Genomic DNA, 25043 nt, shown 5'->3' with positions numbered 1-25043 from the left:
AAAATCAGTTTTGATGCCTGAGTTGAAAATAAAATAGTTATAATAGTAAGTGTTTTTCCTGCACTTGAGTTCACTTTATCAGTCTGTCTGTTTCTCTTTAATATTTAATGAGTCAAATTTGTGACATAAGGAAAACACAATTTATTTTTGTATTTCTCATAGTCTTCAAAGGCTGAGTCAAAGACATTGATTTATAAGTCTCTCAGTGTTTCTTGTGTTCTCCAGTCTTGAGTGTGACCTCTGTCAAAAGGAGAATGAACAGGCTTGTAATAAAAACAAAGCATTTCAACATGGAATTCTATCTTTTGAAGCTTGAAGTTTTATGGCTTTATTCACCTCATCTCAATTAAATTATCATGGTTATAAAGTTAAATATAACATAACCACAATCCAAACTAAGCAGCAAGAACAGACCACCATTCTGGAAAGAGGGTCAGAGAACTAGTTTTAGAACCAGCAGATTAACCGATACCAGACCCGGGGCCAGATTTACAATAGCAAACACAGAACAACACAAAAGGTATAAATAGTACAAATGAAAGAGGTATAAGGAGGCCAAAAATGTAATTTCTTTCTGTGAATTCCTGCTGGCTTTTTTAACAGCCATTACTTCAGGCTTCAATGTCATATGATCCTTCAGAAATCATTCTAATCATTCTGCAGATTTTATGCTTAAGAAACATTTCTTATAAAGCACCGGTGGTTTAAATTTTTTTATTTATTTATTTATTTATTTTTGGGTAGGGAAACTCCTCAGGTTTCTATTTTCTAATTTAAATTTTCTTTTTAATTAAATATATTATGAGTAGTCTGAGTCTGTCTAGCACATTTGAAGGCCACCCAGAAAGTGCAAGTTAACAGCAATGATCCAAGATGTTAACCATATGGGGCTGTAAACTGATCTAGATTAGGGGAGGCATGACTGGAGATATCCTCTCTCTCTCAGTCACTCTTGATATTTGCTCTCTTTCTGTTTTTACTGAGAAATTCACCCAGCGGTTTGCCGAAGTGATTTCCATGCCTAACCAATGAGCCGTGATTTATATGGTGCAAACAAATTCCAGTGATTTTATGTTTCTCACAAATATAGCTTTTTTTGCAGCAGCAGCAGCAGCAATTTTTAATTAGGATACACAAACAAAAATACCATATTTAAATTTCTCACCAAATGCATAAATGGGCTTTGAGAAGAACTTTTTTATTTTAAAACAAGAAGGTTTTTTTTCTTCTTTTTGCAAATTTTGCCTCGAGTTCAAAAAACGGAATGTTTTGACATGTTTAAACGTCAAATCATTGTTATGCTTCTTAGGTCAGAGGAAAAATGTAGACAAACCATTTTTTCTCAGTGACGTGTTTATAGTCTTAGAAAAGTTACTTTTTACAGTCTGCATTTAATGGACTATAGACTTTAATGTCCAGCTGTAATGGTCATCTAATGTCTTATCTGAAACAGACTTCAGGAGATAAAGACTAAGTGAATGCATCTGTTGAGCATATGTGTATACATACCGTGCCTTACAAGTTTGACAGTATTTAGAAATCAGCAGTATTTAAAATTCAAGAGAGAGTCTTTAGCAGGGGACACCAAACTTGTTCCTGGAGGGTCAGTGTCCTGCAGAGTTTAGCTCCAACCCTAACCAGACACACCTGAACTAGCTGATCAAGGTCTTTCTTGGTATTCTTGAAACAAAGCAGGTGTGTTGAGGCAAGTTGGAGCTAAACTCTGCAGCTGGCCCTCCAGTACCGAGTGTGGTGACCCCTGATCTTTAATGTTGAAAACATTTTATTAATTTCTTTTTCACCATAAACAAAGTCAGAGAATGTGATTTCCTTGTTTATTTCTCATAAAATCATGAAAGCCACATAGAGGAGTATATCAACCACCGGATAACAAAGTCCAGACAGACTTTATTAACATGTCTTGTAACACTAGGGGGTCACAGTTTACAAGTCCATACTACCCATAAAACAACATTTTATGGCAAAAATTCCTTCATATCAAAAGCTTCAGGTTAAAATTACACCGCATCAGATGTGTTTTTTTATGAATGTGAGTGCAGAGGATGTGCTCACAGGTGGAATAGTTCAACACCGTGAAACCAGGTGAAGACAGGGCCTAAATCACACATCATTGCCAGCTTCTGATGCTTCTTAAACACTTTTACTTGTTGGTCATATTTAACTTTGATAGACAGACAGAGACGGACGGACGGACGGATAGACAGACAGATAGACAGACAGATAGCATAGATAGATAGATAGACAGACAGATAGACAGACAGACAGACAGACAGAGAGATAGATAAATCGCATAGATAGATAGATAGCACAGACAGAGATAGATAAATAGCATAGATAGACAGACATACAGACAGATAGATAGACAGACAGAGAGACAGAGAGAGATAGATAGATAGATAGATAGATAGATAGATAGATAGATAGATAGATAGATAGATAGATAGATAGATAGATAGATAGACAGACAGACAGACAGACAGACGGACAGATAGATATAGCATAGATAGATAGCACAGACAGACGGACAGATAGATAAATAGCATAGATAGATAGCACAGACAGACAAACAGATAGATAAATAGCATAGACAGACAGACAGAGAGATAAATAGCATAGATAGATAGCACAGAGAGAGAGAGAGAGAGAGAGAGAGATAAATAGCACAGAGAGAGAGAGAGAGAGATAAATAGCACAGAGAGAGAGAGAGAGAGAGAGAGAGACAGACAGATAAATAGCATAGATAGATAGAAAGCACAGACAGACAGAGAGAAAAATAAAGAGACAGATAGATAGATAGATAGATAGATAGATAGATAGATAGATAGATAGATAGATAGATAGATAGATAGATAGATAGATAGATAGATAGATAGATAGATAGAGTAAGGATTACAGAACCTCAGACACTTTGAACTTCTGAGATGGACAACACGCACACAGTGCATTAACATACAGACATCTGTCTCCACATCCCACTGAGAGAAAATGCGGGAAAACGCCTATCTGAAATATGCATAAACTCCTTTTCATCCCTTCCTTCCCATCACCCATCTCTCCCTTCACTCAGCTCACTCAGAATGGTCAATAGCAGAAATGTAATGTTCTGCATTAATGCAAGTGTTATTTACAGTCATGTTTGGTATCATTTGAATTGTCTCAGGGCGACTGGTACAATGGTCTCATTCTTATAAGAAGTAAACTAAAAGGTAATACAAATCCTAAGAGTTCAGAGATATTTTGCATACTGTAGAGGGCGGATCAGCACCTAGTGGTTTTCATGCAAATTACCTTCTGTTCCAAAAAGGTGCTAACTCGACTTGATTAAATTGCAAATTACAATTGTTAGTTCCTGTCTCCAGTTTGGGGGATGTTTATTCTGGTCTGAAGTACTTAAGGAAATTTGGCAAAAGGATCAGGGCGATTCTGTAACCAGAAGCCCGTAGTGTGGGTCTCAATGCTCACACTATGTATTACTATAAAGTCAGGTATGCATTCTTTACTCATAGATTTATCTTTGAGAATTCGATGTTTTGTATTGATATGATTTGATCTCTTTGAATTGCTGTGGAATTGACATAATACATACAATATTTACCTGACTGATAATAAATTGTTACATTTGACATTATTCTGTTTTACTCTGTAATTATTGACTCTAGTAGATTACGTTGCCTCCTTGTTAAAGACATGAGCAACCGAATGAACGAGTAAATATAAAGTCAAGAGTTAACTAGAATAATCAAATATCAGAATAATAAATTAGAAATGGACAAGCAATCAATTTGTATTTCAAGCTAAAATAGAGTCAGATTAAATGATAAAATGGAGTCAGATTACAGTTTAACTGAAATTGAAGAACTTTGCACACCGGAAAGACCGAACACGCAGGAAACCTTCATCCACCATCGGAAACCTTCTTTGGGCCGGATGGGTGGAACTTACAAAGTGGTGACCAGCCTCCGTGATCTCCCTACTCAGGCGAGGACGTCTTTCCAGCGCGAATTTCGCTTTGATTCTCACTGACTGAGGACATGAGGTTTGAGCTTTTTCTTCCCTGTCTGCAACTGCTGCGGTAAGTTCCTTCATTTTACTTTTGTGTTGAGTGTTGAGGGAAAGCTTTTTGCATCTCACATATAGACACATTTTTAGAACGGGTCGGTATACCCATTGTTAGACCGGAGACCGTAGAAATCCGGTGGGAGGAGAATTAGCTGGAAAACATGGCTTTTCAGGGACAGTACAGCAGCAGTGCAGATCAGGAGATCATGGAAATTCACGCTGTGCATATAAAAAATATCCTTCTTCATTTAAGTGGTAAAGGAAACATTAGCCGAAAATGAGCGCACAATATCTCGAGTATCAAAGAAATCGAGAAAGCGCATTCGGATGAATTGCAAAAGCTTAGAGCACAGGTCGAAGCGTTTGCCTACGAACAACAGAGGTGGGCTAGACAGCGCGAAGAAATGGCGACAACAATTGATCAAATTCAAAGAAAACTTCAAACCGGCAGTAATTACATATCAGCTCTTGAACATTGCTGCGATAAATCAGGTTTTCCAGTGGCTGCAGTTAAACAGGCAGCACTGGAAGAAACCTTTGAGCTATAGGTTGAAAATGAGAGTGATAATGATGATGCCGCGTTAAGATGCAGGCCACAGAGAGAAACTCGTAGCCGAGCTCTTGTGAGCCTGTGGCCTGAAGCGCCAAACCTGCGAAGCCCAGTCGAACAAAATCGAATGATTTGCCAAATAAATCAGTTAAAGTCGCTGTGCTTAAAACCATGACGAATGCGTATGATGAAATCACAACAATCAGCCGTCCGTTAACATGCGAAGAATGTTCTAGACATAAACAGGTCGTAGGAATTATGCCGAAAAAAGGGCCATCCCAACCCTACTGGGAAGCACTGATGTTACAAGCCACAGTGTACAAATTAGAAACTAGGGACGCATGGCAAATCGCACTATTAACCATTCCGGAAGAACTCCGATCAAAATTAACCCCTCAAATGAAATCTGGAGACGCAGTCAAGCGAAACAATAGTGAATCTGACGAGGCTATATATGAAAGATTAAAACTGGCGCTGCTAGACCTGAGAGGAAATTAAACAGGGAAGCAATGAGCCGTTTGAAACATACGCTGAAAGTCTGTAGGTTGACTTCCCACACAAACACTGTGTGTAGTTTTGTTGACAGGTAATAATTTCTAATTATTGATTCATTACCTGGTCAATAAATTGTAAACGTTTGATTGTATTCTGACCGACTCTGAGATTTGTTTTTCCAAGTAGATTATCGGATTCGTATATTTCCACAAGTTTGCGTCAGAGATTAGTGACGACTAATACCCGATACCTGGATTCAAGTGTGCTTGGATGAGGAGACGAGTAAGTTTCTGTCTAGAATCAGCAGATGCTGTTTGATCAGCCTAGATCTGAATGCGTCGATGACCTCTGTTCTAATTTAATGTTACTTTAGATAAGTTTACGTGGAACAAGCCACGAACTTGGCCAAACAAAGCCATTTTGAAGGAAGGTAAACTTGATCGACTAACGTTCTTAAATGGTGGTCAAAGGAAGACTCTACTAAAGTAAACGATTGAATTAAGTTCCTGAGGGGCATCCAAGGGGGCTAAGTATTACATATCTTTGATTGTGCACGTGGGAATACGGCAAATCTCAGATATTTAGCCAAATACCTCTGTTTTGGGTCATCAGAACTGACGAAATTGTGCCGGAGACCTGGTGAGGAACTCGAAGCGATATAGTTTCCTGATCTAAGCGGGTAAAATATAATCAGAGTTTAACAGAATAATCAAATATTCGAACACAGCAGACAGCTGTATGGTGAAGACAGCAGGTTCACTTTCTAAATGTAAAGACCAATTGTTTACATGTAACAAGTCATCCTCATGTAAAACTCTTTGTGAGGTAACTGCATTGCTCATGCAAGGCCTCCAGATGTTGACTTCACTTGCTAGTGGGTTAGTAGCTTACCTAGCGATGACTTTAATATGTAAACATCCCAATTTCAATTATCCTGTTTGAATTTTCAAATTTGTAATTGTGCTAAACACAAGGTGCGCATGTTACACACATTATAGTTGTTTGTGCTACTACATGTGCACATAGGCTAGTTGAGTTTATTCTTTATGAAACACATGACTGCTTCACTGTAAGTGTACGAAACACTTAGGTTTAAGGTGGTAGATGCTACATACATGCTAGACCGTGTCTCTTGTGTGAAATTAGAATAACTGCAATACTGGAATTGCATTGCAATCTAAGTTACATGTGTGTGTCTATGTTGAATTTGTTTGTCTCGAGTGGTACACTGTGCTATTCTCCATATAGCTGCAGTTAAACCAGATACAAGAGCATAGAATTGCCATGTGGCCACAGAGTGATTTCACAATTGTCTTAATGAAAATTATCAGCAAGACTAAATGAAACAAATAGTCCTTTGAAACATAAAAACAGTGATTGTGCATTGCATCAGCTCTGAACCTGCCTTTCCATATTTAAATGAATTAACACGTGAATTCTATTTGTGACAACTTAGATCTTGTTGCAGATTGATATGCTACCCAGTGCCAAGAGGGAGGAGTTGGGTTTTCATTTTAATAGTGTGGCTCAAGCGAATGCAAACCAATTCACTCGTCGCTGGGTAGCACCAACCAAAATTTTAATCTGATCAGAAGGACTGATTAAGATTAATATTCCACAGTTAAATGTAGCCACATAACACCACCCAATCTTCTAAATTTGCTAGAAGAATAATGAAAGGGAGGTGAAAAATACTCAAAAATTAACTGTGGTTCTCTCAGTATTTGGCTCTGTTTCAGGTTGACCACTGCAATTCCTTGAAAGTGAGATACCAGGAAGACACCTGATTCCAGCTACATCAAGCCAGGACGGCGGAATTGTTAGAAATAACCTGAAATTGCGGGAGATGGGTGCAATAACACTTCAAGAGGCCAGTCACACCTCACAATAGTACATTACCACACAAATATCTACATGGCCTTCCGGATTAGCACCGGAACTAAATTTTTGCAACACAGATTGTTATAGATTAGACTCCACCCATCTCCCAGACATGAGCACAGAACACAAACTTCCACCATCGCATCATCACCTCATCTAGACTGTCCAGTCTGAACGCTACACATCACAGAAAACAATGATGGCTTAGATTCCAAATGTGGTACCCCACTAAAGATCTACTGTCCATCTTCACACTGACAGAACCACATAGATTCTCACACATAGGATTTAGTTAATCCCATGATGGCTGTCTCAGAAAGACACGCATAATAGTTATGATTTACAACCATCTGCCAACTCATGGAAAACATAATACATCTGCATGGCTACTGTCACAAATCGATGATGTATAATTCTGAACGCAGATTTAACGGAATTAAATCTGCCATGAAAATTCAAAAGATTTAAACTTTCTGATTGTTATTGGCATGTTTTGGCAAACCAGAGGGCCCGCTGGTTTCCCAACACATCACTAATAACAGAAATATTATCAAAATGATTAAATATGAAGTGTGGGTACTTCTGTTCATCAACTACAAAATTTACAACCTGACTATGCCATCGAATGTGACGTAGCTTGCATGACACACACACACACGCACACACGCACACACTATTACAAAGGATTCTTGTATAAACACCTAAGCACACTTTAGATCACTACCTTGAAATCTTAGGTGACTTGCATTGGAGAATTATATATATGTCTATACCTTTGTAATTGAGATTGAATGTTTATTATTATTGTCATATGTTTTAATGATGCATAGCATCTTTATAAACATGTAAGGTACACTGACTTTTTGCTACTTTTCATATAAGCCACTCAGACCAAGCATTCTTTAATTCCACTACCATTAAAAATCCATCAGAGTGGTAGTGAGGAATTGGCTGTTTTAAAATGAGACCTCAAATGACACCAGAGACCCAATGTACCATTCGCACTTGTTGACATGATGTTATGTTTTTTGCTTTGTTATATGTTCTTGTGCCAAATCTCACAGCTTTCTACATCGAGTTCATCATTGTTAGAGACAGAGGTTTCTCCATGATGGAACGACTCAAGTAATGAAAGGACTGGATTGATTCAATGAACTATGCACACGTGTTGTTCTCAACCAGACAGGTGAAACCCTGAACCCATTCATCTACCTGCTGAGTTCAAGCTACATGCACCTGCTGAGACTGGTGTACACAAAGGCCTTTCTAAAGGCATCCACAGCTGCAAATACTACATCACAAGGACCACAACAAGTGTCTGACAAGTGACCTCTTTGGGAATCATCTGGAATTGACCCACGTGATCAAAGGGAGGAATCTGTAAGGATTACAGAACCTCAGACACTTTGAACTTCTGAGATGGACAACACGCACACAGTGCATTAACATACAGACATCTGTCTCCACATCCCACTGAGAGAAAATGCGGGAAAACGCCTATCTGAAATATGCATAAACTCCTTTTCATCCCTTCCTTCCCATCACCCATCTCTCCCTTCACTCAGCTCACTCAGAATGGTCAATAGCAGAAATGTAATGTTCTGCATTAATGCAAGTGTTATTTACAGTCATGTTTGGTATCATTTGAATTGTCTCAGGGCGACTGGTACAATGGTCTCATTCTTATAAGAAGTAAACTAAAAGGTAATACAAATCCTAAGAGTTCAGAGATATTTTGCATACTGTAGAGGGCAGATAAGCACCTAGTGGTTTTCATGCAAATTACCTTCTGTTCCAAAAAGGTGTTAACTCGACTTGATTAAATTGCAAATTACAATTGTTAGTTCCTGTCTCCAGTTTGGGGGATGTTTATTCTGGTCTGAAGTACTTAAGGAAATTTGGCAAAAGGATCAGGGCGATTCTGTAACCAGAAGCCCGTAGTGTGGGTCTCAATGCTCACACTATGTATTACTATAAAGTCAGGTATGCATTCTTGACTCATAGATTTATCTTTGAGAATTCGATGTTTTGTATTGATATGATTTGATCTCTTTGAATTGCTGTGGAATTGACATAATACATACAATATTTACCTGACTGATAATAAATTGTTACATTTGACATTATTCTGTTTTACTCTGTAATTATTGACTCTAGTAGATTACGTTGCCTCCTTGTTAAAGACATGAGCAACCGAATGAACGAGTAAATATAAAGTCAAGAGTTAACTAGAATAATCAAATATCAGAATAATAAATTAGAAATGGACAAGCAATCAATTTGTATTTCAAGCTAAATACGAGGTCATAATAACATGGAGTCAGATTAAATAATAAAATGGAGTCAGATTAGAGTTTAATTTAAATTGAAGAACTTTGCACATTTGGAAAGACCGAACACGCAGGAAACCTTCATCCACCATCGGAAACCTTCTTTGGACCGGATGTGTGGACCTTACAATAGATAGATAGACAGACAGACAGATAGACAGACAGAGAGATAGATAAATAGCATAGATAGACAGACATACAGACAGATAGATAGACAGAGAGAGAGAGATAGATAGATAGATAGATAGATAGATAGATAGATAGATAGATAGATAGATAGATAGATAGATAGATAGATAGATAGACAGACAGACAGACAGACAGACAGACAGACAGACAGACAGACAGACAGATAGATAGATAGATAGATAAATAGCATAGATAGATAGATAGCACAGACAGACAGACTGAGAGAAAAATAAATAGCATAGACAGACAGACAGACAGACAGACAGAGAGATAGACAGACAGACAGAGAGATAGATAAATAGCATAGATAGATAGATAGATAGATAGATAGATAGATAGATAGATAGATAGATAGATAGATAGATAGATAGATAGATAGATAGATAGATAGATAGCACAGAGAGAGAGAGAGAGAGAGAGAGAGAGAGATAGATAAATAGCATAGATAGACAGATAGATAGACAGACAGAGAGAGAGAGATAGATAGATAGATAGATAGATAGATAGATAGATAGATAGATAGATAGATAGATAGATAGATAGATAGATAGATAGATAGATAGATAGATAGACAGACAGACAGATAGACAGACAGATAGATAGATAAATAGCATAGATAGATAGATAGCACAGACAGACAGACAGAGAGATAGATAAATAGCATAGATAGATAGATAGATAGATAGATAGATAGATAGATAGATAGATAGATAGATAGATAGATAGATAGATAGATAGATAGCACAGAGAGAGAGATAGATAGATAGATAGATAGATAGATAGATAGATAGATAGATAGATAGATAGATAGATAGATAGATAGATAGATAGATAGATAGATAGATAGATAGATAGGCTATTATTTTGTGAACTTTAAAATAATACAGGCTAGACTGTTATGGCATATGTTCACAAACATTTTCATCCAATTTTTTATTTGTTTGAAGTTCAGAAATAAAGACTGTAACGGCTGCAACATGACCGTGATATTTCCAATCATAGGGGAAGTTTTATAATTTTCAAAAATAATTCCAACGCATTTTACTCATTTCTTTGGGGGGGGGGGGGGGGGGGGGGGGATTTTCCCACACTCTTCTACGCGAATCACGACGATGTCCGATTCGTAAATGAATCATTCTTTGGGTCGGATTTTTTCAGTTCAGTGGATTGGTTTACAAAAGTAATTCAAACTATTTGTTCATGAATTAGACTGAACGTTTTGTTCAAATCGGAGTGAAGAGGTCTTGTCGAAAACAAATTGAACCAAGCAACAACCATTTTCTGTCAACCACGTTTTTAAAGTTACAATTAAGAAAATATAAAATCTTTTAGGGTGAACCGGGGATATTAAAACGTCTGTAGCCTATATGTGTAAAATAGTTTTTTGTATTGTAAACATATAGTTAAGTTCAAAATGACTTTTATGTGTCCCTGTCTAAGAAGATCACCTTATTTACTACATGATGTGGCATTACTGGAACATTTTAGTCTAGAACATGTAATATTAGAGGTTGGGATGTGGGGCGCCAAGTAATGAATGCAATAAGAACCACTGAATTGAACCGGTTCTTTGAAATGAACAGTTTGAAGGAACCGATTCTCGGAATGAGTCGATCCGCTTTGAAAGCAATGACGTGTCGTGACCACCACATCCGGAAGTACTGCGGGCTTGAGGATTTGTTTTGATGTCATCATAGCAAGTAAAATCGTTGCGTTTTCACACCTTATTTAGAGTCACTAAGTTTGAAAGCTCCTTGAAATCAATATTTTTCAGCCTTGCCTTATTTTATTTCGGAGTTCGAGGTCGGGAAGTTCAACTCAAGAAAGAAATCCTCGGAGGAGCTGCTATGATGAAGAACAGGTTAAAATGATTTGCCATATGGCCTTTAAGTTCAGTTAACAGCATTTAAACGTCAATTATGGATTGTACAGCTCTTGAACTCGATGCTATTAAATTTGCCAAATCAGCTGTATTGCATGATCAGAAGGGGAAATACAATGAAGCTGTTTTTTACTATAAGGTAAGATTCTCCTATTTGACATTTAAGGCTAATTGATCTTAAACTTCCTGAAAAGGCTTTATTCTTTAATGGAATTATCAGCTTGTTCCATGTTATGGCGATAAAAGCTGCCATTAAACAATTTTCCCTTTCAAATAAATTAATATTTCAATATACAGTATATTCAATATTGAATACATATACATATTTTCTTTTGGGTTCTGAATAGGAGGCTGCCCAGGCTCTCATCTATGCAGGCATGGCTGGATCCAAACTAGAGAACATTCAAGACAAAGTAAACGAGTACTTGGAAAGAGTACAGACTCTACTCAGTGCCGGTCAGTTTATGTGAACTAATACCAATATGACCACATCAAAAAGCTGTTTTTATCTATTGATATTCAGTATCATGATTTACATTTTATTTACATAAGTTGATTCTTTAGGGCTGAATTTTGTTCTGCCTTTCTCTGTGGTCAACAAAAGTGAAACCTCGTTGTTGTAGGTGGAAGAAATTATGCTCATATTTTCCACGGCCCAACCTTTAGAAAGCTTACATGGGTCATACCTCATTTGAAAGTGGTGTGACTAACACAGCATTTGGGAATCACAAATGAATGCTGTCAGATTTTCTAGTTCACAGTTAAATGCAAATCTCTTCCTTGCTCTCTTGTGTTATGTCATTTGAGAACAGCATTACATTTGAGTTGTCTACATTAATGTTCTCTCTTTAATTACTCACCTTTAGGTCATTGCAAAATGCTATGACTTTCTCCCTTGGAACACAAAAGAATTGTATCGGTTACTCTTTTTAACAATGATTGGTTTCAAGCTTCAAAAAGGATGCAAAAGGGCCATACAAGTATAATGAAAGTGACCTAAACAATTCATGTGCTGTATTCCAAATATTCTGAAAATATTCTAAATGTTAGCTTTGTGTGAGGAACAGACATACAAGTTTTTATTCACTAACAATCTTCATTTCAGTGCGTTGTTAATCGCTACAACAGGACAATTGAGTCAGTGAGCTTAAAACCTTTTTTTATAATGCCAGAAACGCATAAATCAAGATATAAACTGATATCAAAATCATTTCCCCCCCCTCAATGATGACTCTTTTTTTTTTTAATTGAAGAATTTACCGAATGAGATTCTGGGATCCTCTGTTGGACATTGGAGGGTATTTGAATCTAAAATGTTGAGAGACACTGCTTTAAAAAATTGGATGTAATTGAGGCAGATATCAAGATTTTCAGTGAATAAGAACCTAGGCTAAATATATGTTTTTTTCCCCCACACACTAAGCTATCGTATGACTTCAGTAGATTTAGTATATAGTACACAAGTCTTATGGACTACTTTTATTGTGCTTTTGCATACTTTTCAAAGCTTGCAAGCCTGTCTCCATTCATTGTAAGCGTGTTAGTTCACTGACTGAATCCCTGTGATTAGTTCAAGCACAGAGCACTGACCCTCTGAAGACTAAGCATCAGCTGGATCTGGAGAGGGCATACTTCCTGGTGACACAGGCTTTTGAAGAGGATGAGAAGGAAAACACCGATGAGGCCATTGAGCTCTATACACAGGCTGTGGAGTTGTGTATTCAGGCAGTGAGTTGTCACATAAGGGGAAATGCTTTGAGTTTGAAGGTACTCTTTTGTTCAAAAGTCTCAAAAAAGGGTCAATAATTTTTTTTTTCAAAAATCAATATCTATATTTAGCAAGGACACATTAAATTGATCAGAAATGACAGTAAAGATATTTGCAAAAAATTCAAGTTCAAATAAATACTTTTTTACTTTCTTTTTTATAAAGGATTCTAAATGAAGGCATCATGGTTCCCACCAAAATATTAAGAACTAACAATCAATAACTTTTCAGATTTGTCATCACAGGAATAAAGTACATTTAAAAATATATTAAAATAGAAACCAGTTATTTTAAATGGTTATATTTCAACATATTACTATTTTTACTGTTTATTACTGTTTTACTCATGAGCATGAGACTTTTTTTCAAAAACATAAAAGAAAATCATGCTAACCCCAAACTTTTGAACAGTAGTTTATATAAAGAACTCTATAATTAGATCATAACTATATGTGTAGACTCGGATACTAGCAGCAGTTCTGAAGTAATAGTTGTCAGTCTTCGGAACAGGTGGTGGTGTTAAGTTGGTTGTTCTGGTTTCATATCTCTCACTGCCGGTTATATGGGCTCCTCTGTAACTAGAAACTGAATCAAGCCCTGTAATCTTTTAACTCTTTCTCTCTTCCAAACAGTCCAATGAGACATCAGATCAAGCACTACAGGGGAAACTGAAGCAGCTTGCTCGACAGGCTCTGGACAGGTGCTTCACTGTTTACTCTAACACTAAAATACTAATAATCCAGTGTATTATGAATATTTTGAGTGAAATACCCCATAATCAACAGCAGTATCGACAGCAGTTGTGACATATTGACGATTACCATAGAATATTACTAGAATCACAACTATCACACATTTGAAAATAGAATGATGTACAATCAGTGCAATGCACATTTTACCCATAATGTTTTCATCTCCTTTTCCTCTTTCAGGGCAGAGGGACTGAAAGACTCTCTTGGTAAACCAGCAAACCAGGACAAGGCCGCCTCCTCTGCATCCAAAGGCCCTGCTCAGGTGAGGCAGTTCTTTCCGCTGGGCCCAGACTTCTCCCTCCATGACAAAGCACAGCCGGTCCGAGCAGTGCAGTCCAGTGAGCCGCAGGGTCAACGTTACACAGCGGAGGAGATTGAGGTGCTCAGGTAGGCTCAGAGCAAACATGATGTCTTGTATTTAATTGTGCATTCTCAGTTCCCTTGTGTGCATTTTGATCACCTTTACCTGGCATCTCAACCTCACTACAGTTAATCTTACAAAAGTGCTAATCATTTTATTATAGTGTTAAATCTATCTTTTGTGAATCTCAAAATGAATATCAGTTGTGCATTTATAATGTTGTGATGCCTAAATTGACTTAAAAAAAAATCCTTTTAATTTTTAATGTATTTTATTTGGACAAAACATTATATAATTCTATAATATGGGTTTTATTTTATTGGTTATCAGCCACTACATGAAAAAAAAAAATTGTCTCATTGATATCAGCCACAATTGCATTTTTTTAAGCATTGTTTCAGCATAATGCATACAAGTTCGTTGACATTTTGAAAGTATAATATTATGAAAATATATTCTTAATTTTTTCTTTTTTGTGTTTTGCAGGAAGACCTCCAAGATAAATGGAATTGAATATGTTCCATTCATGAGTGTTGACCTGAGGGAACGGTTTGCGTCTCCTGTTCCATTCTCGTGAGTATTTTATGTATGAGTGCAATTTGAACTTGAAGTGCAGCTGTTTCACTGACATCCACTGATATTTTTGTACCCTGCAACAGCTGTATTTTGCTTAGATTTGCACTAACTTTTGAAATTTTGGGGTCAGTAAGATTTTATTTTATTTATTTATTTTTGAAAAAACTTATTTTATTAACTTTTATTCTGCAAAGAGACATTAAATTAATCAAAAGTGACAGAAAAGGCATTTATGTTACAAAAGAGTTCTATTTCAAATAAATGCAGTTTAATGTCAGGCCAGGTGATAGCGAGGTGCATTATTCTATGATCTTTGTTTGCATATAGGAGGTGAGCATGAGTACTGGTGCAGAGCAGTATTGACTTGTTCTTTATGTCCCTAGTGTCAGCATCCACTTAACTATGTGTGGTCTGCAACAAACAAATGAAGACATTTTCTAACATGCAATGCTTCTTCTTATCACACACTACACAACATCAGTATGATTACATTTATAACATCATTTCAAGTATTAAGAGGCTATTGGCTTCCCCCCATACGTCAACACAATATAGCATTGAATACAACAAATAAGGCATTATGAAACATAAACAGTATAAAGGTTATCACACTTTACATTGTATGTGGTCTCAAATACTGCTATACATCACATTAGCATCCACTTCGTATGCATCACTCTTTTAACTTCTCTATTCAGTAAACAGAAATCAACTCAGTTCTAATAATGGTGAAATCTACAAAAACTCACTTTCTCTCTGGACGCACAGCACTTAAAACGCTCAAAGGAACATAATGATGATTATATAGCTGTCTGCAACGGAATCTCACAAGTTATCACTGGAGACATAAATAAAAGTACCCGCGATCGGGAAGAGAGCACTCTTGTGCATCCACATAGTAAGTCATTGTCCATTACTAATGAGCCTTTCTCACATGCAGTCTTAGGGAGCATAAGAGATTTCTTTCCGATACATTAAAAAAATCTTACCCACCCCAAACTTTTAACAGTAGTGTATTTAAGAGCAGTAGTCCTATAACACTGTGAAATAAAGCATAGTCAAAACATTGGGTGACATGATTATGTTTATAAATAGGGACAAATGTGGGAAACTAGCTCTGTCGCCAAAGCAGAAAGCTGTATTCTCACGTTGGGTTCGACCTGATGACATCTGCAATAACCCCACCATGATCTACACTGTGTCCAGCTTCAGCATCAAGCAGGTCACACTTTAAGCATCTCTACTTCTCATTCAAACTTTAGCAGCCGGTTAACAGGAAACAACTTGGCCAGTAATAGTTTTGAATATTAAGCAGTTTTGCCATTCAGAAAGCTCTGTTGTTTGCTCATGTGACTTTAAGCGTATGTAATGTTTTTTGTTTGTTCATGTTTGCAGACGGTTGTGTCAGACTGTTCTTTCGTTGCCTCATTGGCCATCAGCGCAGCGTATGAGAGACGCTACAACAAAAAATTAATCACAAGGTACAACGGGTGTGCTGGGCCTTACTGTTTACACTAATAGTTTGACGCATGTGTAACCCTTGGATTATGAGGCTGCTTTTTGGATGCCTCATGGACTGAATCAACTTGAGAATGTCAGGTGTCCTCAGGCTGGATTGTAAAGAATTCCTGAACAAGCACTTCTATTTTACTGTAATTTATATTAATAATAATTATATAACAAGAATTGTAGTCAATGGGAGGTTCCCACAATGATAAAATGTTTATTTGCATGTTTGTATGTAGCATCATCTACCCACAGAACAGGAAAGGAGAGCCAGAGTATAACCCTTGTGGGAAATACATGGTGAAACTGCACATTAACGGCGTCCCAAGAAAGGTGCTTAACCACTCTAAACCCCACCTCCTCAAATAAACTCCAGTTTTTGTTTTTTTCTATTGTTTGAAGATGAACAGGTTCAGGATTGTATTGTCATAGTTCAGGTGTGTTTCTCTGTCAGGTGATTATTGACGATTTCCTCCCGGTGGATCGCAATGGCGAGTTGCTTTGCTCCTACTCCAGTAATCGCAACGAACTTTGGGTGTCGCTCATTGAGAAGGCCTACATGAAGGTCATGGGAGGATACGATTTCCCAGGCTCCAATTCTGTGAGTTTAAGTTCGTTTGCAAAGCAGCTCTACAGGAAATTAAGTTTCCACAATATATTTATATATTGCAGAAACGTAATATATTTAACTGTTGTTAAATGTTGCTGTTGTTATGTTAATCCAGTGGCAGAAACAGAGAAACAAATAGAGACATAATTAGCGTAGCTGCTGTTCCATCTAAGCAAAAATTATTTGTTCAACCCAAGCTAAAGAATAATAATAATAATAATGTACATTTGATCAGATATAACTACAGTACAAGATTATAAGATGCATTATATGAATGCTTGGCTAAGAGATGTGTCTTTAATCTAGATTTAAACAGAGAGAGTGTGTCTGAACCCCGAACGTTATCAGGAAGGCTATTCCAGAGTTTGGGAGCCAAATGTGAAAAAGCTCTACCTGAGTGGCACTTCAGACTCCGATGCTACTCTAAACAAAACATTTGTCACCAAATCTAATGTCTCTTTTACAGAAAGATGTTATGGCTGATGGTGAATGGATAAAATAATATTTTTGATGAATGTAAAGTTCAAAAGAACAGTGTTTATTTGAAATAGAAATGTTAAAGTGTTAGTTCACCCAAAAATGAAAATTCAGCTATTAATTACTCACCCGCATGGCGTTAAAAATTTTGATGAAATCCAAGAGCTTTCTTCTCATTGTTGAATAAAGTCAGTATTTTATATTTCTTTGCGCACAAAAAGTATCCTCGTAGCTTCATAAAATTAAGCTTGAACCAGTGATGTCACATGGACTGTTTTAATGATGTCCTTACTACCTTTCTGGGCCTTGAATTTGTCAGTTATGTAATGAGTTGCTGTCTATGCAGAAAAGCTCTCTGATTTCATAAAAAAATCTTAATTTGTGCTCCGAAGATGAACCAAAAGTCTTACGGGTTTGGAACGAGTAATGTTATGAGTAATTAATGACAATTTAAATTTTTAGGTGAACTATGCCCACTGACCCTAAACTTTTAAACAGTAGTGTATACTATGGTGACACTTTCATGTTTTCCTTTTGTAGAATATTGATTTGCACGCTCTCACTGGCTGGATCCCAGAGCGTATTGCTATGCACTCAGACAATCAGTCCTTTAACAAAGATGACATTTTCCGCATGCTTTACCAGAGGTAAACACACATTCACAGTACACACACAATACACTGGTTTGTACTGATTTCTGACCACTGTAGGTCACATGTTCCTTTAGATTCAGTAGTATGTAGCTGCTTCAATACTTTACTGGCCTTATTTCACTTGCCTGTATTGATTCTGAGCATAAATAGTTTGTGTACAGTGTTATTTATGTAACGTTATAGTATTTATTTGGCAGATTTCACAGAGGAGACGTTCTCATCACCACGGCGACAGGGGTCATGACTGAGGAGGAGGGGGAGAAGTGGGGTTTAGTGCCCACACATGCATATGCTGTCCTAGACATCAGGGAATACAAGGTGAAACTCACGACCCCGGGTCTGTGTTAAAAATCTACTTAGTGGAGTCTCATGACTATAACAAAAACATCATCATTTATCTCCTGCTTGTTCTCGCAGGGTAAACGCTTCCTCCAGCTGAAGAACCCATGGAGCCATCTCAGATGGAAAGGGCGATATAGCGAACGTGATGAAAAGAACTGGACACCAGATCTTCTCAAATACCTCAATTTTGACCCTAAAACCGCACAGAAGTTTGACAATGGTAAGTCGGTGCTAGACTAGCAATGACACATGACAAATATTGCAAAAGAAGGTGTTATTGACCATATTGTGTGTTGTTCTTTAAGGTGTATTTTGGATCATCTGGGAAGACCTGTGCCAGTATTATGATGTCATTTATTTGAGCTGGAATCCAGCACTGTTTAAAGAGTCCTCATGTATTCACAGGTCCGTCTCATTGTCATTACATCTATATAATTGTCTGATTATTCGCAGATGATTAGAAAATATATGTGCATTGTGCTATTGCAGTAGCTGGGATGGCAAACAGGGACCGGTGAAAGATGTCTACAGCTTGGCCAATAATCCTCAGTACATGCTGGAGGTGCAGTGTCCTCAAGGGGGTGCTGCTGTATGGGTCCTACTCACCAGACACATCACTGACAAGGTACTGCAACAGATTACAGTGCAGTGCACTACAATCAGAGAGGACACAGTTAAAATTGGTAGCTTAAAACTGTAAAATATACATAAAGAAACGCTTTTTAAATAAGTACATCCAGCAGCCCTTTCTGCTGAATTAGCAGGGCAACACTGCTACTAAAATCTGTTTTGGACCTTTAACATCTACTGACAACCACCATAATCACACGTGGTAATGAGAAAACCACATGATGAATCATCACAATTAGTTTTTCCATAAACTGAGATGCTATTATGAAACACTGTTATTTGTATGAAAGAGCATCAAATGTAAACTGTCACACAGGGAATTCTGGGAATGTCAGTTCACATTTTTTCACTGTAAGTTATACGACTTGTTCTTTTTCATGTCCACAAACTGAACATTTAACAGTATTTTACTGTAAAATGCATGGCATGTAAGGTTATATCTATTACAGTTTTCCCTTGTATACAGTAAGGGAACATAATTAATAACCATGTTTTTGCTGTAGTGTGTTTACAGTTATAATTACAATCATTTTGACCAAGTTCTTACGATTTTCTTACTTTCACATTCACTCTCAAGGATGACTTTGCTCAAAACCGGGAGTTTATTACTTTAGTAGTTTACAAAACCAATGGCAAGAAAGTCTATTATCCAGGTAAGTAAGCACATAATTTAAGAGGTCAAATACATTCACTTGTGTATATCTTTATAGCTTCTAATTCATTTATGTGCTCTGTTCTGATTTTTTTCTGATTGAAGCTGAACCTCCTCCCTACATTGATGGCATCAGGATCAACAGTCCTCACTACTTAACCAAGATCAAGCTGACTAGTCCTGGAACTCACTCCTTCACACTGGTGGTCTCTCAGTATGAGAAACAAAACACCATCAACTACACACTGAGGGTAAGACACAATCAAGTGTGATAGTTTTTATTTTTATAGTGTTTTAATCATATTAAGTGTTGTCATGAATATGCTCTTTCCAGGTGTACTCGGTATGCAAGTTTAATTTCTCCAAAATCCCAACACTCTTCATCCACACCAAAAGAGTGAGTTCACACCACTGTTTTCGCTGTTTAAAGTATTCTTACTGGGTGTTTTTGTTTGAAACTATTTCCAGATGGTTTAACATCTCTCTATGTGTAGGTAAATGGCCAGTGGAAGGGGGACAGTGCAGGAGGTTGTGGAAACTACAAAGATACCTTCAAGAGTAACCCCATATACCAGTTTAACATGGAGAAAGCAGGCCCTCTGCTAATCGAACTGCGTGGTTCCAGGTCAGACTGCTTGTTATTTTCTTTGATTTCATTACATTCCTTTTGTTTCATTACATTTCAAAGGTTAAAATAGGAGTACTAAAATAATTGTAATGTATATATCCTTTCATACCTGATCATCAGTATACACTGGCATTCAAAAGTTTGGGATCAGTAAGATTTTTTGTTTTTTAAGACCTTTCTTCTGCTCAGGATGCATTTGTTTGATTAAAAATACTGAAAAAACAGCAATTCTGTGAAAATACTATTATAATATAAAATATCATTTATTCATGTGACGCAAAGCTGAATTTTCATCATCCATTACTCAAGTTTTAGTGTCACATGATCCTTCAGAAATCATTCTGAGTTATTAACAATATGCTGATTTATTGTCAGTGTTGGAAAGCATTTTTGCTGCTTATTATTTTTTGTAAACCATGATACTTTTTCAGGATTCTTTAATAAATAGTAAAACAAAAAAACTGCATTTATTCAAAATATAAATATTTTCTAACAATACAAGTCCTTACCATCACTTTTTATTAATTTAACACATCCCTTGCTGAAAAAAAATAAAATAAAATTCTATTAAAAAAAGAAAAAAATGACCGACCCCAAACATTTGAACGGTAGTGTATATTATTAAAAGATTTCTTTTTAAATAAATGCTGTTCTTTTTTTACTTTTTATTCATCAAAGAATCCTGAAAATAATTATCACAGGTTCCAAAAAACTGTTTCCAAAATTGATAAAAATCCTCATATTAGAATGATTTCTGAAGGATCATATGACACTGAAGACTGGAGTAATGATGCTGAAAATTCAGCTTTGCACCACAGGAATAAATGAGTTTTTAAAGTAAATTAAAATAGTAAACCACTGTTTTAAATTGCAGTAATATTTCATAATATTACTGTTTTTATGTATTTTTGATCAAATAAATGCAACTGAGGAGCATAAGAGACTTATTTAAAAAAACATCGTTCAATCGTTCTGATCCCAAACTTTTGAAGGGTAGTGTATAATCTGAAGGCATTTTGTTATGATTAGGTGTAATTTGCATAGAGTATGTTAACTGTAAGCAAGCATATAGTGTTTTGCATGTGTTTTGGATTTCCTTTGACATCAGGAATGACGTGGGCAGGACCATCCTGTGCAAGTACTCCATTGCGGAAGAAACACCTACACACTTTCAGATCCCTTCTGTCTTTCTCTTTCACTCTCTCTCTTTTCACTGTCGAGTGTGAGGATGTATGATGTAGCGTGATGCCTGTGAATATAAATGAGTTTGGTTTTCTCTCTGCAGGCAGTACAGCGTGGGCTTTGAGGTGGTGACCGTTTCTACTGCAGGGGATTCTGGATCATCAGGCTCTCAAAAGAGAGGGAGTGGAGATTACCGGTAAAGAAATACTCTCTTTGTGAAGATAACTACATAGCCAAGGTGAAGCAGAGCCCATTTTATTGCTTTAAAGAAAATCATAGTGTCAGAAGTCCTGTGTCGACTTCCATTCTTTCATATTATTATTATTATTATTATTATTTAGTCATTTAGCAGACGCTTTTATCCAAAGCGACTTACAAATGAGGACAACAGAAGCAATCAATTGTAGTATTAAAACAACTAAAAGCATAAAACTTTATGCTACCTATACACATTTCACATTTTAAAAATAAAGAAATTAAATAAAAATGACAAATGCATACAACATAATTTCAAAACTAAATGAAAAACAAAAAATAAAGCTAAAAACAATTCAAAATATTAAAGAACAAAATGTATAAGAGTATAATAATGATTCTAACATAACACTAAGCCAAACACCAAAAAAACAACTATATATGTGTATGTACAACCACACACGCATATATATATAAAATTGACACATGCATATAACAACATTTCAATAATAAACATATAAATGAAAAAACTTAAATAAAAAGCGATATCCTTTGCCGGTGTCCCTGCCCGGTGGAGTCGCACGGTAGAGTCGATGGTCTTTACACTCTTCGGTCTTCACACGAGGAGGCCTTACAATACTAATTGAATTTGGCTGAACATACTTTCCTTATTTTTCCACAACAAATGGCCAAGCAAGCGCAGACACTGACAAGATACACGATACAGAACGAGACATATGAGACACACTGGCTGTGTTTGGGACGGGATGCTAGTGTATTGCTTATTTAAAAACACTTAAATACTGCCTACTACAGTATGCTTTTAAAATTATTATGTGAAGTGCATAATGATTTTATACTGTTGCATAATGCCCAATCAGTAGTATGCTAAATATCATAATTACTCCGTTTAATTCCGTTATTATCACCTAGTTACCTGTAAAATAAAAATTGTTATTTTACTTTTTATCAGTTTTGTGTAAAAACATTTTCTGCTTTTGAGCATAAAAATGTATATAAATAATTATTCAAGAAAAAGTAAGAGATTGTGGCTGATATTACTTGACCTTCTATTTTGCAATGTGACAAGTAAACCACAAGTTGAGTTTGTTGCATTATGGCATATAGTATTCAATGCAGTGTGCTTATATCTATAATGCAGATTTTAGATGCTAAAGCCCCCAAAATATGATGGTTCCTTTTTAAAACTAAATATTTAAAACAAGTAAATGTTTTTGAAAAGTTTCTTCTGCTCACCAAAGCTTAATTTATTTGATCAAAATACATTAAAAACGATACAATTGTGAAATATTATTGTCATTTAAAATAAGAGTTTTGTATTTTATTATATTATTATAAAGTTATTTATTCCTTTGATGGCAAAGCTGAATTTTCAGCAGCCATTAGTCCATTCTTAAGTGTCATATGATCTTTCATAAATAATAATTATGCTGATTTGAGGATTCTTTGATGAATAGAAAGTTTAAAAAACATTTAGTTGATATTGTAACAATATAAAAGTATTTTAAATGCATCCTTGCTCAATGAAAGTATTTTGCCTTTCCAAAAAATAAATGAATAAATCTTACTGACCCCAAACTTATAAACAGTTGTGTATTTATTTGCCCAGACCCATATAAGACTGCAAAAATAGCAAAAGTAAAATGGTAGCATCAGCATGCTATTCTGAATACAAACTTGTGTATTTTATTTTGGTTTACCAACAGTCAGCTGACCTGTATTCCACTTTAGCTTAAGCATGCAAATTCTTGAAACGCACAGCCTTGTCTCACAAAGAAATTTAGGTCAGAGATAGTTGATCATTTATAAAGTAGTCATATGACTGCAAAATATGTTTGAGAAAAATATATTTCATGCTTTGTCTCATCCTGAGAGCAGTAGCACGGTTGTTATTTTTGTTGATGGTCTGCAATAGATCAAAGTTTTAGCGTGTGTAAAATTGATTCAAAACATTGAATTGTTATACTACCCTGATTTCTTTATCCTCAGATGCGGTTTCTGTTATATGGAGGTCGAGAACTTGCCTGCCGGTATTTACAATGTCATCCCCACTACCTTCCTGCCCAAACAGGAAGGCCCGTTCTTCTTGGACTTCAGCAGTGCCACTCCACTGCGGGTTTCTCAGCTGCAGTAACAGTCCCAGATCATCGGCCCACCGGATTGTTTCCGCAGTTTTGAGACACTGAAGATGTTCTAGACAGCGTTTATTGCTCACTAAAGCATGGATACGTTCATTTACCAAAATAAATAAGCATCACCCACAGATGGTACCTGACATAGTGCCATATTTATTACGTTAGTGTGTGATAGATGGTGTACAACTGCTCTGACTCCTGTGACGTTGCAGTGCCATGCTTGGAGGAAGTGTGTTCAATCAGCCAAAAACATACTCCTTTAAGTTCTGCAGTCCAAAGTTGCATTTAAAGATGACAGTGTGTGTGTACACTTGACCTGCAATGACTGTTTTTCACTCAGGAGACTGCAATAAAACAGGGATGTATATTAATGATGTCTGATGATAGATCGGAGGGATCTATTTCTGTCTCTCCATACCAAGGGCTCATTCTCTGATGTCCAGGTTGAAAGACTTCCAAGTTGCAGGGCTTCTCCCTTCAGCAGCCACAGAATGAGTGCACTTTTATCTAATAAAGACAAAGAAGAGAGATCTGCATCTATCTATAGGATTGTTTTTGGTTTGCTTTGTTTTTAGCTTTTATCCCCATCATGTGCATCAAATGTCAATTTGCTTGGTTTGAGTCATTATCTACCAGCACAACAGAGTACTGTATGTTTACAGAACACAATGGGAATGAGCTGAATGTTCTTACATCATAAACTTTTGACTGAATGTGATGTTCTGCTTAAAGCTGATTTTCATTCATCTACTATAATGTATTTATTTGCAGATTAAAATTAAGGCGTACATGCTATCGGACATTATCACATTTTTTACCCCCAGTAACTCTTTTAGAATAAGGTTTTATTAGATTAACAATGAATATTATCATTACTACTTACAGTATTTTTTGTTTTTAGTTGATTTCCACATTTACATTTATCAATTTGGCAGGTGCTTGGTTTATATTTTGGCTGTTTGTGTATTCCCATGTTTTTTTGTTTTTAGTAAATCAATACTTATTTTTAGCAAGGATGCATTAAATTTATCAAAAGTGACAGTAAAGATATTTATAATAATATGTTACAAAAGGTTTCAATTTCAAACAAATGCTGTTTTTAACTGAAGACTGGAATAAAGGCTGCTGAAATTTCAGCTTTGCCATCA

General features: G+C 36.3%; 1 protein-coding gene across 3 annotated transcripts; it reads left to right on the top strand.

Moving 5' to 3' along the window:
* Window positions 1–11132: 11132 nt before the first annotated feature.
* Window positions 11133–24690, top strand: LOC306877489 (calpain-7-like). Of its 3 annotated transcripts, none has more exons than XM_079429259.1 (21): window positions 11133–11546; window positions 11755–11863; window positions 12978–13135; window positions 13808–13875; window positions 14108–14314; window positions 14775–14861; window positions 15960–16086; window positions 16260–16345; window positions 16610–16703; window positions 16825–16971; window positions 17998–18104; window positions 18308–18428; window positions 18528–18672; window positions 18758–18857; window positions 18942–19077; window positions 19660–19735; window positions 19840–19985; window positions 20069–20131; window positions 20229–20359; window positions 21648–21740; window positions 23750–24690. In XM_079429259.1, exons 1-21 carry the CDS (start codon window positions 11445–11447, stop codon window positions 23892–23894), a joined length of 2448 nt encoding a protein of 815 aa, XP_079285385.1. In that variant the 5' UTR covers window positions 11133–11444; the 3' UTR covers window positions 23895–24690. The 3 variants fall into 3 exon arrangements, with proteins under 3 accessions (XP_079285385.1, XP_079285384.1, XP_079285386.1); XM_079429258.1 differs by having other exon boundaries at window positions 12978–13174; XM_079429260.1 differs by having other exon boundaries at window positions 11186–11546; window positions 12978–13174; window positions 21648–21782.
* Window positions 24691–25043: the final 353 nt, after the last annotated feature.

This window comes from Barbus barbus, assembly GCF_936440315.1.
Source record: "Barbus barbus genome assembly, chromosome: 12".
Taxonomy (NCBI): domain Eukaryota; kingdom Metazoa; phylum Chordata; class Actinopteri; order Cypriniformes; family Cyprinidae; genus Barbus; species Barbus barbus.
The sequence above is the reverse complement of the archived record's forward strand: the minus strand, read 5'-3'. Positions and strand labels throughout refer to the sequence as shown.

Excerpts from the sequence above, each read along its gene's own strand:
- LOC306877489 (XM_079429258.1), top strand. The coding sequence starts at position 11,445 with ATGGATTGTACAGCTCTTGAACTCGATGCTATTAAATTTGCCAAATCA. Across the intron at positions 11,547-11,754 it reads AAGCTGTTTTTTACTATAAG|GAGGCTGCCCAGGCTCTCAT; the intron begins GTAAGATTCTCC and ends GGTTCTGAATAG. Across the intron at positions 20,360-21,647 it reads ATCGAACTGCGTGGTTCCAG|GCAGTACAGCGTGGGCTTTG; the intron begins GTCAGACTGCTT and ends TTCTCTCTGCAG.